General features: G+C 38.8%; 1 protein-coding gene across 2 annotated transcripts; it reads left to right on the forward strand.

Annotated features, from left to right (window-relative positions):
* The first annotated feature begins 1,733 nt into the window (after positions 1–1,733).
* LOC126235951 (microsomal glutathione S-transferase 3-like) lies at positions 1,734–19,649 on the forward strand. Of its 2 annotated transcripts, none has more exons than XM_049944921.1 (5): positions 1,734–1,853; positions 2,466–2,583; positions 4,990–5,087; positions 15,610–15,740; positions 19,409–19,649. In XM_049944921.1, exons 1-5 carry the CDS (start codon positions 1,846–1,848, stop codon positions 19,507–19,509), a joined length of 456 nt encoding a protein of 151 aa, XP_049800878.1. In that variant the 5' UTR covers positions 1,734–1,845; the 3' UTR covers positions 19,510–19,649. The 2 variants fall into 2 exon arrangements, with proteins under 2 accessions (XP_049800878.1, XP_049800880.1); XM_049944923.1 differs by having other exon boundaries at positions 1,775–1,927.
* Positions 19,650–20,218: the final 569 nt, after the last annotated feature.

Here is a 20,218-nt window from a genome sequence, read left to right on the forward strand (position 1 = left end):
TGCATCTGTTGACGACTCGTAAGTTGCCATTGTCGAAAGAAACACAGCAGATGAAGAAAGAAACACAGCAGACGACACGGAAAATGCGCATGCTCAAGTCACACTACTTTGCCGTGTTTTCGCACACTGACCATAAACTGCAAACTCTAGACAAAACTTCCCTCAAGTAGTTGTACAGACTCGCGACTCCAAACAACTGTTGAACAACAGTTGAAAACTAAGTCAAACTTCGAGTTGAAAACAGTTGTCAACCGAGTTTGTTGGAGTTGGATTTCAAAGTGAAGTATTCAGTATTTCCAGTCAACTGTTAGTGATATTTTAAAAGTTTAATTGGTACTCATAAATTTCAATGCTTTATAATCATTTATGTAATGAAAAATTGTTCTTGAAATAGAAATATTTTAGTAGTGTGTGTTTTGCTGTTTGTCCCGTTATCATAAACCACCTCCTCCCGCAATATTTTAGTGGGGTTGAAATTCTTGGGATAAAATTACTGGGCGGGGGATCCTACCGACACGTTGTTGTGGATTTAATGAAAGTCAAATAGCAGTTGGCACCCCGCCTCCACAGCAAGAAAAATAGGAAATTTGTAGTAAGTTCTGTGGGACCAAACTGCTGAGGTAATCGGTCCCTAGGCTTACACACTACTTAATCCAACTTAAACTAACTTACACTAAGGATAACACACACACGCATGCCCAAGGGAGGACTCGAACCTCCGACGGGGGCAGTCGCGCGAACCGTATGCAAGGCGCCCTAGATCGTACGGCTACCCCCGCGGCTCACAGCAAGAAGATTGATCGGTAAACAGCTGCAGTATTGTTGTCTTACGATTGTTAGGTACACGAAACGGAAAAGGCGGAGCGACCAAAGAAGGGGTGAGATGTCCACCATCTAGCAGACGTATCATACTAGTTCAGGGACATACTTGTTGACAAGAAATTTAGACATATTTACTGTCCTTCAAAATAACCCCACTTATGGAATATTACCGAAATGGATTACATGTTCACTCCCTGAATGGAAATTTTATCTCATACTGCGTATTGGTCGGTTTACACATCTGGCACATGAAGCATTTCACTTCTAATAAACTAACCCACAAGTGATAACATTAAAGTAACGGTAGAACTTTTATGTCAGTTTTCAGTGGCCAACAATACGGCAATAATGCAATGAAAATGCGAAATTAAGTATAGCTTTATTTGACATTTAGGCTAGTGCTGCAGCTGAAACAGACCATGATAGTGCAGTTGTTGCTATCAGTACAAACAAAATTTGATGCATTTTGTTGGCAATGAGATGGGCACGAGCCTTCCAATAAAGAAATGGGAGGATGTTAATTGAAACGTAGAATGAATCTATAACTGCCTGGATTTTCATTTGCTTTGATCAGAAAATATGTGTATCCACAGTCGGAGATACTGTAATCGCTGTGACTCGTGACAGAAAGCCTGTAGTCTCGACAACGCATCATGACTTTCACGAGAACGATTACGCTTGTCATTCTTGCTCATCGCAATTTAGGAACTAGCAGTTTGTGCTGCCAACAGCAGCAACGTAATTTTTTTTAACAAGTTGAGGTTTAGACATGAGGTTAATATGTTGGCCAAACTATTTACTATACTGTGATATGGAATGGGCTCAACAGCAAGATACATTGCTGCCTATAATAACACCATAGTCTGTGACAACTGAAAAAAGGGTTAATGTATCCATGTTGTTAGGTTGGCAATGCTTGCTTGCAGGTTTTGTGCTTACGTAATACGGAGAATAGAAGATACGTGCCGGCGACGCTGTGACAGAGAGATATATAAAAGTGGAAGCTGAACATTTGGGATTACTATGGCTACGTGAGTATAGTAGTGCCGGCGGTGCTTTCGTAGTGTTTTACGTAGGTCTTGATCATCAGTACTGCATTTTGAAGGTATATGTTATTTGAACAACTGTTTCGCCTTTTGGGATTGTCCTTGTTCTTATCTCAGAGCTGTACATATTGTTCCTTAACATTAATTTTACATCGCATCGACAATTATTTTTCTGACTGTTTTGCTATTCTTCGTGTATATGTCATTTTATAAATGACTATTTTCGACAGTATTTGTTGTCACTTTCACTGTTCAGGTATAGTAATAATCACACTCGCCACCCACCCTTTTGCGTAATGTAAACTGTTAATAAACTCACGGGCGCCTGTTGTTGCATGCAGGTTTCACATTCTTTTTAAATGAAATATAACGACATTGTTTGAGAATCTCATTTATAACTTTTCGAAAATTGTGAACTTCTCGAAATTTCGTCGCCAATCAAAATGAAATACATTATATCTAATTGTAACGACCCTTTAGATATGGCGAAAAAGTGTATATTTGATGGTATTTGTTAACATTAACAGAACTTCGCAGAAATATGCAATGTGTAAATGTTTTAGTATTCCATACTTACACTTAATTATTTGCTTTCAGCTCATTCAGTTTACCAATTAAGGAAGAGATGATTACCCTTCAGGTCCCATCACAGTACGGCTACTGCGTTCTCGTTGCAGTGGGCTCAATCTTTGTACTTATGTGGAAGGGGATCAAGGTTTGTTCTAGCACTTAAGTACACACTTTAACATCTTTCTTCTACAAATACAAACAGGGAGGCATGATTTAATACAGCAGTTTCTTGAAATATGAGCTATCATTGATCATGTGTTGTTATATATTTGCTGAGCAACAAGAACAAATTTCAACTAGGCCTATGTACAGTTTAACTTGTAAAGAAATATATAGACTTGCTTGTTTGCTATCTGTAGATGTTGTCTTTTACAACAGAGTAATACATGAATGTCAAAAGTATAACAGTTTTTGCGACATTAAGAGATGTTCCTGTGGCGAGCTGTAACTTAAAAGGCCCAAAATCCGTGCTTGTACAGGCAAGAAACTGAGTGATTATCTTTGCACATAATCATTGTGGAACACACACTTTAAGTAACTCACTGCTTAAATGCTTATTTTTAGGTGTACAAATGAATGAAAAAAAATGTATACTTGCAAAGTAACACACATGTGCATGAAGGGGTTTAACAAGCTGCAATAGACATAAATTAAGCCATGTGGAGGGGGATCTGAATGTTAATTCTCCAGGATATGCTATTCTAAAGAGGTATTTCCTACACTTTGGATACTAGCTGCTGTGGCATGGACATATTTAAGTGAACCAGTTTTAAAAAGACTGTGCCATGCACTCCAAGCAATAGGTGTGGCACACTTATTAAGGGATCATTTTGCTTTATGACAGTGCCCATCCACACATGTGGCCAGTCGAAATCCAGAGCTGATCGGATCATTTGTCTGATCTAGTGTTCAGTGACTACCATGCATTATTGCATTTAAAGAAGCATCTGGGTGGTCAGTGCCACAACAACGATGAAAATCTAAAACAACCCTGTTGCAATGGTTGTCAAGCGGCAGATTTCTATGAGGATGGTATTCAAAAGTTAGCCGTATAATATGATAAGTGCCTAAGTATTGCTGGGAATTGTGTAGAAAAGTAGGTTAAAGTGCTGGTGTTCACAGAAAAAATAAAATTGCTTAGAAAAGTTTGCTTGTTTTATTTCTGTTTCCAAATGTTACTTTTTTTTCTTAAAAAAAAACGTGCCTCATACTTCTCTTGGCAGCAAGTTGTTATGGCTCTTCAGTTTGCAATTTTACATTGTTTGTTGCTTAAAATGGGTATTTTTAAGACAGTAAATGTGCTTTGTCATTTAATATTGAATTAATATCCTATGATGTCAGATTATTAAGAAAAGGATACATTGTTGGGCAATAAATGTTTATTAATCCTGTCTCCCTTCAGCGGGTCGACAGAAGCGTCCGATCCAACGCGTCGACTTTGACCCCTTGACGTAAGGGTGTTGTCGTGTGTGACGTCATGACGGCGCGGAGTTTGGTTTGAGTGTGGCTGTCTCCAGTTCTGTTTTATCTTATTTTATTTACTTTTCTGATTTGTTCGTTCTATCTCGTGAGTTTTTTTTTTTAATTTAAAAACACTTATTACTTATTTTAATTATCTGTTTCCTCCAATTTCTGTTTTAGTTTATTATGTTTATCTTTCTGATCTGTTCATTCTATCCTGTGAGATCTTTTTTTTTTAAAAGACAAAAAGCACTAATCAGCTACTGAAGCATCTTTATCTTCTATGGGTTGCAGAGGTTACGACCCCTGGGGAGGTGGGTGGGTATTCATGCGTGGCTGTCTTCACTTACACTTTGTAGCTACGGAAGGCGTCTAAATTTGTTTATATTTAGTTTGCCCCCCACCCAAAACACCCCATTTCCCGCGCTTGTCCTGTTAGTGTCATTAGGCTTCTTGTGGAAAGTGTGTGTGTGTGTGTTTTTGTGTCCGCCATATTTGTGACGTCATGGGTCAAAGCAGACAGATGGGATCGGACGCTTCCGTATTTCCCCTTTAGCACATGAAACTGGCCTGGTAGTAATTACAGTGCACATACTGTGAAGTATTCTGAAGCTTTCTCCCACTCTAGGAAATTTATTATATTCAAACAGAGAATATGTTCAATGATTGTGCATCCATCATACTGGCACTAATTGATATCAGTAAGAACTGCACCTGAAGTGGCATGCAAGATACAGACTGAAACTGAAAGCTGATGTAATTTAAAAATTTTGGTTATTACAATCTACATCTCAACATAAGTAATATCTCTCCATTAACTAGTCATGTTGCTTTTGGATGTACTGAACTTTTGAGTGAAAGCTGTACCAGATAACAATTCTGTCAAACTTAATTTCCTGTTTCCATTACTCATGTGTTCCTCACTTGACTCTAGATTCTCAGTGACTCTTACATATAAAGTAGTGACATAAGGCTGCATGTGTTATTTTAATGTTTAAATAGTAAATTAAATACTTTTTTCAACTTCCTAACTTGACTGTGTGATTATTTCCAAAAGTTATCATATGTGTTGTCCATCCTTAATTTCTAGGTCGGGGTTGCACGAAAGAAGTACAACATACCATATCCAACAATGTATAGCAAAGACAATGATCAGTTCAACTGCATTCAGAGAGCACACCAAAATACGTATGTATTAGAGTTCTGTAATCTCTCTCTCTCTCTCTCTCTCTCTCTCTCTCTCTGGTGTGTGTGTGTGTGTGTGTGTGTGTGTGATCATTAATATAAATATGTTTACTGAATAAATGGGCTCTTCTGAATGCTGCCTCATTGAATATGAGTGTATTTTGTGTATTGAATATCAGATTACGCTTTTGAAGCACAGTCAGTATTTCCCTTTTTTGAAATTCTTAGTTTCTGGTATTCTTTGTTCTGTGCTCCAGATTTATTTCACATTTCACTAAACATTTATACTGTCAAATTTTACAACAGTTTTATGAATTTAGTCACATACGTTAGATACGGGCACAGTGCGATTTAACTTGTAAGTCTTTGTGCAGAGGACAAACGGCATAGTGCCTGGGCTTTGTGCAGAAGGCACCACATTGTTGCTGTCTTCAACTCCTGCCATTTCAGCAGCTTTCTTTCTAAGATGTTTAGGCAAGGAGTGAATGGCTGCTCTCTTGTGCACTACTAGTTTTACTAATGCTTTTCACACCTCACATAAAAACATACTCCAGGAAATCCTCTTTATTACTTGCATATATGATAAAGGTGTTAATGCCAGCAATGTTAATCATTCAGTTAAACAGGGCAGTGGCTAGTGTGTGGTTTACCTTGAGCATGAATAAGTAGTGTACATTTCTTCTATTGTGTCTACTGTTTTGGTCATACACATTATTATAATTTCTGGTTTCTTATCATCCACAGTATTAGTGTCAATGACATCGTGATGCAGGCGGAGCATGTTTTTTCCTTTTTTGGGCGTATATGAAACTATACTATCCTTTCTTAATCGCAAGAGGCTGCTTCTTGATTCTCTCTCTCATGCAAACAAACTCTTTAGGTACCTCCATCTTGTTCTTTCTAAGAGTTCCTACTCCTGTCAGTTTCTTCTTCAGAGTTATGTAGCCAGTGGGGTGGGACAAAACCAATTGTCAAGTGTCATGTTTCATCCTGTCCCTTTGATATTCTGTACAGTTGTTCTGTTTACTATCTCCGTAGGTGAGTTTGACAATGCAAAGGGACCCTGTGGTTTCTTTCTAGCATAATTTTCATCTGCAGAGTATACCATGTTCTTGCATAGTGCAAGGTGAAACTCTTCAATCCATATTTTGCTGATATGCTTGATTTGATTTGATCAGGATAGCATAGACAACACTGGTCAAGTCCGATGCTTCCTGCACCGAAACAGAGTTTGTTGTGGAGTACCATTCCCTGTGTCTCTAGTAAAGCCACCCAGTGCCCTTAACAGTGCTTTGCTAGACACAATTTCTTCAGGTCTGGTTGATTGGAATATTCTGTGTCTTTTACCAATGCCTCGTATTCCAAGATCAAATGTGATGCAGTTTCCTTGCCCACTCCACACATCCTACATTTGGGGTCTTCTTCATTATCCCCTTTGAATGCAAGTGTTTTTTAAAGTTCCCATAGCCTGTCAATAGTCCAATCATGAGTTTCATTTCTCTCCTGTTCAAGCCCAGGATTGAGAGACTTGGACTGTAGCCCAATATTCTACATGCTGTCTCCTTGTCCAATCTCATAATTTTATTTTGATCATCGCCATGGTGACTGTCATCACCCCTATCCTGACTAAACAATCAGCTTGCTCATTACCACCAATCCCTGAGTGACCAGAGATCCACAATAGGTTTACCCTAATGCTTTTCCATAGTTCCACAAGGACTTTGTGGTATTCTGCCACATTCTTTGATTTTGTTGCAGAGGCTGCCATTGCTTTCAGGGCTGCTTGGCTGTCTGAATAAATGAAAATGCTATGACCTCTGTAGCACCTCTGCAAATTCTCCTCCATGCACACCCTGATAGCACATATTTCTATTTGAAACACAGTGGCCATCTTCCCTAGAGAGAGTGCACTCTCCAGCCTTGGCTGCACTCCATAGCCCCAACACCTTGGCCTGTTTTTGAACCGTCGGTGAACCAGACTATGTCCCCAGTATGGTGTCGAAATTTTTTTCTACCAGAGCTCTCTACTTTCAGTTACTACATTGAAAGGCTTGTAGAAGCAGCTGGGGGTTATTATATAGTCTGCCGGCATTTCCCCAATGATACCTATGTCTACCTGATTCAATATTTTAGTGTGAGATCCTGGATACCCCATTATGAGTTCCATTTTTTGGCAGTTTTTAACATGTGTGCTCCAGTGCCTGTCCCCATTTTTACCCACAGGTGTAATGGGGACATGTCTAGTACGGTTCCCATCCCAGCAGTGGTTGTGCTGCTAATTCTGCCTGTAATAGCTAAGCAGGCCAATCTCTGGACTTTAGCAAGCTCCTTAGTAGCTACCTGCTGTTCTACCTTTTTCCACCACACTGTAGCCTCATAAGTGATCATAGGTCTTACTGCCGTGGTGTAGGGGCTTAAGCCCCAGCTGTTACCACAAGCTCTCCTGGTACTCATTAGAGTACCTTTCACCTTGAAAGAGGTGTTACTTATTTGAGGGGTCCACGACAAGTTTCTCGTCCAGGGTTACCCCTAGATATTTCACTATACCCTTCACTGGTAGAGTTTCATCGAAGAGCTTGAGATTCCAATATGTGTGTTGGATCTGCTCCCTCATAGATGGTACTACAACAGTCTTCTTAGGACTGACCATGTTTCGTGCAATTTTGTGCAATGCTCAATGCTCCTCGCACCATAGCTTGTTGAAAAGCTAAGCACCTATGATCACTTATGAGGCTACAGTGTGGTGGAAAAAGGTAGAACAGCAGGTAGCTACTAAGGAGCTTGCTAAAGTCCAGAGATTGGCCTGCTTAGCTATACTTGAAAATTTGCCAAGTATTACTATGACAAGATCCAGCGTACCACTGGCAAAAGTGCTGTGTAGAGTTTAATTCTACAACGAGTTCATTCACCAAAGGGTTACACAGTAAAGGGGACAGGACCCCTTCTGGTGGACATCCTCTAGTGGTGTTGATTAACATTTTTTCTTGCATCATGCTGGCCTCCACCATTCTACCACTAAGAATGGCTCTAATCCACCTGCAAATGGTAGTCTCAAAGCCATGCGCCTCTTCTGCCTTAACCATGGGTTTGAAGGTCGTGTTGCTAAAAGCCCCTTCGATGTCCAAGAAGATGCTGAGGGCTATTTCATGAAGGTGCAGCGCTTTGTCCACCTTCCCGACAAGTTGGTGGACTGCAGTTGCACACAATTTTCCTGTTTGGTATGCATGTTGGTTTATGTGTAGAGCAACCCTAGTTAACCTCCTCTCCCTAACATGCCTGTTGACCACTTTTTCTAATGTTTTAAGAAGAAAGGAGGACAGACTGATGGTCTCATATCCTTGGTCTTGGTATGGCCAGTTCTCCCTGGCTTTTGAATGTAGACAACTTTCACTGCCCTCCAGACGTAAGGAATGATCCCTGCTGCTAGGCTAGCCCTAAATAACCTGCGTAGGAATCTTATTAAGTCCGCTCCTGCTTATTGCAGGAGCGCTGGAAAAATTCCTTCTGGGCCAGGTGACTTGAACGATTGGAATGTTCCCACTGCCCATTGGATTTTACTATGGTCAACACATTCTCTGGCAGATTCCCAGTTTTCCCTTCGAATGCCTGAAAACTGATATCTCACAGGGATCTCATCCTGCTTTACGTTGTCAGTCAGAGTACATTGAGGAAAATGAGTCTTGAGGAGGAGTTTCAGCATTTCATGTGCTGTCGTTTTAAAGTTCCTCCAGGATTAGTTGGTATCCTAGTGAAGATTTCGTGAAGTCTGGCCCAAACAGCCATACCCTCTACCTCCTCACAGAATACCTTCCAGGACGCCTGCTTTGTTTGATTAATTGCAAGATTGTATTTGGCAAGGGCCTCCCGATATTTTGCCCATTGTTCTTTCCTTCTCGCAAGGTTAAACAGTCTTCGTATCTGTTTCCTCTGTGATTCCAGTTTGTTGTTCCACCAAGATACATTCCTATTCATACACTTCTTGGTGATTGAGCAGTTGTAATGGTATGCGGTCATGATGACCGAGGTCACTCCCTCTGCTACCTCCTCACTCTACTGGGTTCCTTATTGAAGTACTGACTTCCGATAGGCCTGTGTCGAGGTCCCTCCTATGCCTCCCAGTCAATTTTCTGGGGATTCATATAGGACGTGGTCTGTCTAATGCCCATTTCAACCTCGAACTTAATATACATGTGGTCTGATGAGGATGGCTCTAAAGCCACATGCCATTGTTTGACATAACTGCCCATCAAAGAGGAACCGAGGGTTATGTCAATTACCTCTTCCATTCTTATATTCCTAAATGTTGGTTCCTTGGCACTATTGAGGATCTCTTAAGTTATTAGCAAGAAGAAATTCTAGAATGTACCCACCTCTACTGTTGGTGTCGGTGCTGCCCCACACTAAGTTGTGGGCTTAGCATCGCATCCAACCAATAGTTGGTCGCCCTTTTGTGCGTAGGCTTCTGTCAGTCTCCTCACCTCCTGAGCAGGAGGAGGAGGAGGAGCAGCACTGTCCTTGTAAGGAAGGTATGCCGAGGCCATTACAAACTCACTTGTGATACCTTCCTCACGTTGCCGCATCTTGATGGTCGCTACGTCCGTAGAACAAAAGTCCGCCATTGGTGTGAAGGGGATTCCATTTTTTACATAAATGTACATTGTGTTGACTTGCTTACTTGGTATATACTGATGGAAATTGCATTTGCCTCTAAATGTAACCAGTTGTTCATCCTTCATCATACATTCAAACAGCGAATAAATATTAAACATAACTCCGTCTTGTGGTTATGGAGAGTGGGACAATGGCTGGTCAATGAACCGTAAAAGTATTATTTCAGCAGCAATTATTTTTATAGCTTTGTATGTAGGCTATCAGTATTTTTACAGCTTTTTATTTAGGCTATCAGTTTAGACTCCTCAGTAGTCATCGTTAGTCCCTGTAGTATGAATGACAAAAAGCATCCAGTCGTACAAGTACTGTATTTACCTGACTACAAGACGACCCTGAAAATTCCAAACTGTTTTGTTGGCAAAGTATCTGCCTAAAATTTTTGCATTATACCTAGTCTACACTGAGGCCATTTATTGAATGCCTACATTTTGATAATACAAGAAGAATCAAGAAAAAGAAATTGTTTATATTAACTTTAATCGTCACTACCTTCTCCCCCCTCCCCCGCTAAGCCTGCCATCTGGGTATTACTATTTTTGATCATCACCAACATCCTGATAGCACACAGGTGTGAAATTTATATCTACATTGTCACAAACATGTGGCTGTTCCTTCCGAATACATCACTTTTTTTGAGGTTGTGGTTACAGTGGGGACCTGAGAACCTAGCTGTTTTTTGCTGAATACATATCGGATTTTGCTCCTATACTGATGTGAGAATGTCATAATGTTTATGGCTTCCAACATATTGTCTGCCTACCTCTCTCGTTGGCTGCACGCAACCAATAGCTGACATAACCTCTCTTGCGTTCCCGTCATACTTCGTGGTGAGCATCGACAACGTTGTTGCAGGAAACCACTGGCCCCTATCTAAAATTTTACCATCTCTTACAGAAATGTATACTAATGTTGTGTATTGTCAAATATTACTCAGTTCAAATGAATTCAGGCAAACTGTAGTTTATAATCGTGGTAGATGTTTATAAAAAGCCAAAGTATGCAGTGTAGATTTCCTTGGTTGGCAGCAGGACGAAATTTGCTGCTTGCTCAACACTCCACTCCTCACACTCATTCTAGTTTCCAGCCAAGTTGGTGTCACAGCCCCCCCCCCCCCCCCCCCTCCCGTGCCAACTTTCCATAGTTCTGTGCTCAAGCAGATTTGAAACACCCAACTGCAGTATCTTGTAGAGTGAAAGTCATATATAACAGTGGCAACCTATAAGTAAATAAGATTACGATTACGATTCAGTCCAATTCTTGAACTTCTGCTCGTCCTGTGATCTAATGATGTCTGTTGGCACTGTCTCCACGATGGATGTAGCCGCTGTGATTTATTCTTGCAATAACGACAGTCCGTGTAATATGATTAGTTTCGGTTTTAGACATTTAATTATGGATTAATAGTTTCGCTTCTAGACATTTAATTATGGATTAATTTTCTTTTTTCATTGTATGTCACCATCTCATTCTAAAGCTGATTAAAAGTGGTAACGCTTTTATGTGGTATTCTGATATGTGAACAGTGACCAAATTTTTCATTTGCAACCCACTTGGTTAATAATTACTGTCTCTAATAACCAAATAAAATATTCATTTGTGTATGGAATTGGGAAATGTTTTTTGAAGGACAAAATTTTAGCCTTTCAATATTACCTTTACTTAAAAAGCACTGCAAATGTTTATATATGGTATCCATATGTGTACGGGAACTTTAATTGCAAACGAGCTTCGTAAGATGAATGCTATGTCCTCTTCTGTTTCATAAATGTGTTTGATTTTAAGCTGAGCAATAGATTGTTGTTGTAGGTAGGTCATAGTTTCTCCTGCAACTCTTGCACTAGTGCTGTGCGAATCAAATGACACGTGATTGTTCAGGCAAGTTCAGTACTGCATCGGGTGCTTCAGTGTATCGGGAAATCTCCAGCCTGTTCGAGCATGTGTACTGTTTGCCCAACCCCGAAATCTTCAAAATAAATCTGCATGCGACATCAATAGCCAGAGTTTCATCTGTAAATGTAAAACAACCCCTATATCGGTCTACTAAGCAATGTAAAAATGTTGACTTCCGCGGCAGTAGTTCAAGCTGCGAATATAAGATGACCCTGTATTTTTCAACTGACGATTTTCGGAGAAAACCTCATCTTATAATCGGATAAATATGCTATGAAACAGGGAACAAATATTTGTCCCTAGTTTCTGTAGAAGACTTCATGAGCAATGTGTGCTCCTCACATGTGTAACATGAGCTGTTACATGTGGGTTCCCTGTTATATACTTCTGCGATTGGCTACTTTTTGTCATTTATACTACAGGGTCTGAAGTGACTCTATTGAGGAGACAAAACTGGTAGTCTAAATAAAAAGCTAATGGCTGTTGGAATACTATTTCTGCATTTCAGTTCGACAGAAATAACTCTTTTAACACTTGTCTGAATTCAGCTAGGCGAGCAAACACTGTGGTCGGTCTCAAATATTGTTCAATCCCGAACAGTGCAACAAGAAACAAAAGTGTCGCAAACTCATTGTTGCTTGAAATCTTTTTGTAATTCAAAAACTATTTCTACTCCATAAGTGTTCTAAATTTGGTGGACTGCCCGGTAATGCCTTGCTAATGTCAATCGACTGAGGAGAGACTTGATTTATTCCACATTGTTTGATTTGGCATCATGGTCTCTTGTGAAATTTGATGCAGTGTCGTGTATGCGAATGTTTGTTCACTATGTGATTGTTCTAATTATTACATCATTTATAAATACATATCAGGAAACAGTCCATGTGAGGTTTTACAGCTTATGCAACAGCTTTCACACCAGGGAAGTGAATTTAAAAGATCTATACTTAAGTTCTAACATTGTGACTAACAGTTCTTCATCCGCTTAGTAGCCTTATCATTTCCAACAAAGAAGGCGTGTGTGATGTGGTTATCTGCTGTACTTACATGTGATTCTATGTTGTCTTCATGCTCTGTTTCCATGTGGCTGTTCAGGGAGTGGGTCTAATTGCTGCCCATTTCCTCTCCTTCAGAAGATTGTCATCTAATATAAATTGTAGAAGCTTTCACTCTCTTTAGTTCTACTTCATAAGGATCCATTGCTGAGTTAACCACATGGAGTGACAACAGACATGCATTTGTTATGGAATACAGCTGTAAGCTTTCTCAGTGCATAGTAACATAGAGAGTAGTTGCACAGTGTGTTGACAACATCCTTGCATATTTTCTTGGAACTCTGGCTTCCTTAATCGATTCTATTTTTACACATGGCTCACACATTACTTCCTAGAAAGGTACCAAAGATTGTGAATGTACACTACTATCCATCATGTAATAATATGTCAGTAGTAATGGTTAGGGTCTTCTGAACACCCTGCGTGACAGCTATAGGGTTAATACAACACACCTACCAATTTAATATATTCATAAGAATCGTGGAGCAAGGTTTTTATTACTTGGCTAAAATAAATTAGTATAGTAGGAAGTTTTTTGCTTTTCTAGGAGTCATGGTAAACACAATTTAGTTGCTCCTTTTGTAAACAATGTATAATTCCTAGCAATGACAATTTCCTTCTGAATAAGATAATTTTATGATTGTCGAAACCTAGTTCAAGGGTCCTAATAAACCTGTGTTATGCAACACGTGGGCTGATTTTTCATCCTTCCAGGACACTGTGAACAGCTTGAACACCAGTTTTAGAAGTCATTAATTTCATTGCTGACTCACTTCCCAGGTTTCAGTAATCGTTGATCCTATTTGTGCCTTCTCGAAATCCTAGTGCATCTCCTACATGCAGAATGAAGTATTTATTTATATGTTACTCTATGTTGCATTGAACTAAACTACGTCTTATGACTGGTTTCTTGTGACACTTCATTCTTACAATATTTCTGTGTATTTGTTTTAAATACTTCACGCACCAATCAAAGATGTGCTGTGAGTAGTGTAATAAATTTTTCTTGTGTTATGGCAATTACTGGTGAAACATTAACAGAAAAGGGATTGTTGTTAATGTAATGTTCATAAAGAAGTACTGGTGTAAATGTGTACAGTTGAAAGTACACAATGCTGGAAGCAAAGAAGTCTCAGTAAATGCAGCTGTGCAAATAAACGGTTTGCAAGATAATTGCATCTTTGTGGTTACTAGCCACTGCTAACATGATTCTGTGTAAACACTGCTTGCTGGTACATGGTGTGGTCTTTTTGAGATGTGAAGTTGCAAACAGAATCAAAGAGCCACTTGCACCACATGCTGTGAATGAGTCTCCATGTTGGTGATGTTTCTCATTGACTTTGTGGTTAGGGATACTAGGTGATCATCTTATTGGGCAGTACATGTCATTAAACAAACTGAGTGATCAGAATTAACATCAGTTTCTGCAGCATCGTCTTGCAAGATTGTTTGAGATGTTCCCGTAGAGCAGTGCCCGAGGATGCATGATAATGGAGCACTGGCACATTTTGTTGCTATGGTGAGGTGACATCTACACCTAAAGAGCCAATATGGCCAAAGATGGATTGGGCGAGGAGGACCTGTACTGGGGCATCAAAGATAACCTTTTGGGAACCTCGAGGATTTCTGTGTTTGGGCCACTTTAAAGTGTAGTGTAGCCACTTCGGTTAACACGTTGGTATATAGAGCAAAAACTGTTTCTGATGAGGACCACTTGAAGTCCGAAATTAAAAACTTTCACTGTTCACAATAACCCCCCCCCCCCCCCCTGCCCCTCTGCCCGCCCGCCCGCCCGCCCGCCCGCCCGCCCTCCCCCAATATACACATTTAATGCAGGCAAACATCCACAGTAGTTTACTGTTGAACATCTATGAGCTGTAAAAGCTTAACCACAAAGTTCACAGTTCTTGAAGAATAGGAAGGTACTAATGGAACAGACACTGTGATCGTTTTAACACACGGCCCGATTGTGTTACACTTATTTCACAGTTAAGTTTAAGCATTGTTGTTGATCTAACCAACACTGGTTTGTTGTATGTAACTCGACCATGGAGTGACTGTCTCGGGACCAAAAATTGGGTCCTTATATATCCTCACAATAATAGATACTGAAACTGTATGTTGTTTGATGTCTAATTTACAGAAATTACAATTGAAACTTAACTCATTAAATTAACTGAATACATTGAAAACTTCATTCTTTTTAACAGTTTCTTCTGCTGCAAGAGTTAGGCCAAATTATTTGTTTAAGTGATGAAATTACAGATATCGTTACACAAAACAATAGAATTTAAGTTACAAAAATCGATTACATACATCAAACTAAGCACAAAATTAGATCCGGTGCTACATTCTTTAAAACTGAGGGCCAATCTTTCTCTTTAATGATAGTGCAGATTATACTCATGTATGGTAATGATAATCAGTTAAACATGAAAACATGAATTTTAATGAGGCAGATGGCAAAAAAAGAGGGAATTAAAATTATCACAGCTTGCTTGATCACATCTTGACCTATAATTAACAACTGCGGCGTCGTGCTTAAGTGGTTATAGTGTTGGGCCGTACGCAGACAAGCCGTGTTCAAAACTCACTCGTGGCATTTCTTTTTATCTATTTATTATTTTTTTTTCACAACATTATGAACTGTCCGTCTGATCATTGAAATGTTTGTTCTCTTTCTGTCATCTTGGCAGTTGTCATACTATACATTGTTTATAGAATATGAGTCATGTGGTAAGAATACGTTACTCTTGCAAGTAAACATGATGAATAGTGAGAGCAGGGCCGGCCGGAGTGGCCGTGCGGTTCTAGGCGCTACAGTACCAGTTTTTTTAACATTATCTGACACGTCGCTGTAGAACACTGATCTGTGTCATAACTCTGAATGTTAAAATCATTCTTTTCAGGCTGGAGAATTACCCACAGTTCCTAACTCTATTATTGCTGGGTGGTCTTGAACACCCTGTCATATCTGCTGCTGCAGGCTGTGTGTGGCTGGCCGGCCGCATTGCTTATGCAAAGGGTTATTACACTGGCAGTAAGTATTCCTTTTCTTCGTGCTCTTTACTTTTTATACACGATTGTGATGTGTAGGCATGTAATAGAATGGTAGTGTACTGTAGTTAAAATTTTTTGTGGAAGCGGAGATACCTTCCCTCATTGATCTTGACATGCTGTTCATAGCTTTCATTGACTTTATTGTTCTACCTTAATTTATTTTGTGCTTCTATGTTTTAATGTATTAGTGCACTTCAGTGCACTTCAACTGTAATTTTCTTGACCTTCGTGTCCCATATGGCAAGTTCCCCTCGCATTGAGAAGATGTATGTTTTAAAATACGTGTAATCTACCAAATTGCTTAATGGCTGTCATGGAGTGATTTTAGTGAAAAAAATTAATTTCAAGTTGTATAAAGTTGTATAAAAGGGGTTAAAAGTTGTTGCTTAGAGAAATAACTGGCAATCGCAGAGAATACAGACCATAACAGTAGGCACTTAACAAATGCTGCATGCAAGAAGTAGAAATTTTTTAACTCAGTGGCTACAGACATCGAATGAATATGTTGGCTACAAAATTATTGGCAGCACATAGTGTAAATGTGGACTAGTTGTGATTTTTGTTATACTTGTGTAATGAATGTCAATTAACTGCAGCAGTTGGATCACATACAGCTATCTTCCATTGATAAATGTTCCACGATAAAAATTATAAAAACTGAGATATTAGTTAAACATTAATCTTTTTTAAACAAATAACCCAAATTGTCATGATGGTGTATTTCCCAAGATACAAACAATAATCTCTCCCTCTCCCTCTCCCCCCCATGCCTGTTGTGGGGTAGTTTGGATGCACCTATATTCCTGAAAGTGATGTTGTACTACTTCTGTTGTGATGTTCCTGTTATTGCCTTGAGAAGTGAAAAATTACGGAGAGACTTAGTGAATGGCCAAAACTTAAAATCAGGGGGCAAACTTCTGGCACTGTCACCAGACACATTTAAGTGAAAAAACTGTTCCCAGCTCATTTCAGTATTAGTTTCTTCTTCTTCTTCTTTTTCTTCTTCAGGGAACACAGATTACTGAGCTGAGGAAAGTTAGAAAGGAGGGTTAGCTCACTCAGACCCTAGGGTTGAGAGGGACCAACCTGTTGTGAGGACAAGATCTCGGTTACCTATTCTCTGACAGTTCTTTCTGTTTCTCTACCATAAGTCTTTCCTATCTTCCTGGGTTTTGTGATGATTCATATTGGTTAGAAAGTGTAGTGAGCAGGGTTGATATCATAGTAGTAGTTTTTTTTATATTACACAATTATAAAAAAAAAAAATACAACATTACAAGTTGGAGTTGATTTGGTGGTAGTGCAGAAAAAACAATAGTAGTTACGGCATGCTTACTGCTGTAGTAATACAAACACCATGTTACACAATCAACATGCGGCTGAAGGGTGATGCAGACTGCACCCCATCTGCCAGTTTGCATGCCAAGTATGCTTCCCTGATGCAGTCTATGCTATCATTGAGTCCATTGTTAATTGTGATATGTGGGACTTGGGGATGGGTGGGTCTCAAATGAAACAAAATACGTGGATTACAGGCACAGGGATTGGACCTAAGCATCAAGCACATTACTATGAGTGCTCCTCCTGACAAACATTATGTTGGGTCGTGTAAAAGCAAAGGTCGAAGATGAGATTGGGCACACAAATCAGTTGCTTACTGGCATGACTGGTACACGATCTTCATCATACAGTTAATAAAATATTCTGGGCTATTACGTCGTGGTTGAAGAGATTTCACTTTAAAACTCGATGTTTCGTCGCCATCTGCGGAGACATTTTCAAGGGGGATCGTAGCTTTGTTGAATATCAGATTCACACCCTGTCTCACTACTGTCTGCAGCAAAATTCTGCTTCCGTGAGCTCCCGCACAGAAGTGGAATTTTGCTGTAGTCATTAGCGAGCCAGGGTGTGAATTGGGCATTCAACAAGGCTAAGATCCTCCTTGAAAATGTCCTCTGCAGTTGGGTATGAAACATAGGGTTTTCACAGTGAAATCCCTTCAACCACTGCATAATAGCCCGGAATATTCCATTAATTGTGACAGTTCCGGCGTGAAAGCTTACAATTTACAATCTTCATCATAATCCTTGTAAGAGATAGCTTGCACAGATATTAGCCAAGAACCATTGAGCATAACCAGGATTTTCTGCTTGATAACAATTATAATTTTCTCACATTATCTTCTTTACACTGAATGTTTTCAAAAATGAGTCTGTTTTAAAATTGGAGAATACTTTCTCATTGAAAAATATGCTGACCATTTTTATAATTGTCTTGAAGCTATTTCTTTAAAACAATGATTTATACTTAACTGTTTTCAGTATATTCAGGGCATATCAACATGAAAATTAGCAATTACAAATGGCTTAAACTGTTGTGGAGAATGTGAAAGAACTCACATTTTTTTTACGTCATTATAGGTGTTTTATATGATGCCCTTGCTCACAGGGACAATATCTGAGTGATAATCCATTTCATGCCAAAATTCTGAAGCATTTGTAGAGTAATGGTGCATTTTCAGGTGTTCTGCCAAGTTGTTGTTTCCATTATATGCATGAAAGGAAGAACACCCGGAAGTACAGCATTTATCAATAAATTGCACCAAAGAAAACCAGAGCTCTTACATGTGAGGAGTCACATTAGAAGTGTGCATTTTGAGTTCTGGAAGTGTTTTTGGCAGAGGTGGTACACACACACATAAAGACTTTCACATTATCCATGAAAAGAAATCCATTTATGTCAGTTCTGGTCATATAAGTGGCCAAGAAGAGAACACAGCATCGTCATGTCCAGTGCAGCAAATTCAGCAGTTGAGTTAAAATTTGCAAAACTCCATACTGGTACATCATACTGGTGCCATATGAATATTATTTTATGTTGTCTGTAATTCTTATGAATGTATCACTGTACATTACAAAGTTAAAATTGTTTGTAACTGCTACATTTATTTTGAATTGCCTTGTATTCAGAAAGTCTTCTATGGAGTAGAAAGTGTTGTCAAGCAGATAGAAACACACACACACACACACACACACACACACACACACACATATATATTTTTTAGATAGTCTGTTGTTCAACTTGTTTACTTTCAGCTATATTGATTTATAAATAATGATATAAGCTGCTAAGTAGTAGAATTACATGCTGTGTGTATGTGTTTTTAATATTTTCATTGCTACGCAAATTAATAATGTGAATACCTTTTGTTAAAATATTCTGCCAATTTGTTAAAGTACTCAATAGAAAATAAATTGAAAGGTACACTGAATATTATACAATTCACTGTGTGTTGGATTGACAGATGTTAGGCAATCCTGTTATTAATGGAGATAACAATTTGAAAAGTATACCTGGTGTTGGGTTTAGCAGTTTTAGGTACTCTGAAGTATGTGCATAAAACATTACTTCATAGTACAGTGTATTTTACAAAAGTTTTGTAGTGATGTCTACATTTTATTTGTTGCAAATTAAGCTATTGCTGTGTAACACAAGCCATAATCTTACCAGAATGGATATTGACCATGTGATGTTGCAAATGGTTGATGGTTTCATATGTAAAAACACAGAGCAAAAATAGTGTGTAATTTATGCATCATTTATAAAAAGGAAGCCGTTTTTGCATGATCCCATGTTGTTATGTTCCAGATCCAGCAAAAAGAATGCAAGGTGGTTTTGCATACTTGGGACTTCTGGCATTGCTTGGAACATCAGTAAAGTTTTCTATGCGTCTTTTGGGAGTAATCTAATGATATTGCACAATTTGGTAACACTTGCCAATAGAGTAAATAGACTGCATCATAAAGTATTTTGCCATTATTAATTTTTTGTGCTGAATGTTTGTGTAATTACAATTTATATTTTGTTAATAAACGTGTATAACTAACCACATTGTCGTTATTTTCTCTGTAATGAACCTGAAATGTTACATTCCTGATTTCCTTCAGCAAAGTAAGTTGAAAAGTATAATGAAGATTATAATCTACATGTGTTGGGCTGATGGATGTAAGGCAGTGCTAAATGGATTGTTAAGGTGCCAGAAACGTTTTTTATGAAGATAGAATTTGAGAAGTATGCATAGTTGTGGATTTCAATAGATAATGTTTCCAATGTACCTCTCTACATGTGCACTGCATAAGTTGCCTGAGTGATACCCAAATCATTTGTCTCTACCTGTTTCACCTACGTTCTTCAAGAAGAAAAGTTACTGGTAATGCTCTGTATTATCCCAGATTTCATTTTTCTCTTGTGGCCAATACATGAAATATAATTTGGAATAAGCAATGTGTTTCTTGATTTGTACCTAATTTTATATAAGTTTTGCAAGACACAGTACATTTCTTATATCATTCCTAATCTGAGTTTATTCATTATTTTTGTATTGTTCCCATGCGACCTAAATAAACTCCTGATAGAATGCTCGTATCTTCTTTGAATTTTTCTCCTTAACTAAAGAAA

The sequence above is a fragment of the Schistocerca nitens genome, chromosome 2, assembly GCF_023898315.1.
Source record: "Schistocerca nitens isolate TAMUIC-IGC-003100 chromosome 2, iqSchNite1.1, whole genome shotgun sequence".
NCBI lineage: Eukaryota > Metazoa > Arthropoda > Insecta > Orthoptera > Acrididae > Schistocerca > Schistocerca nitens.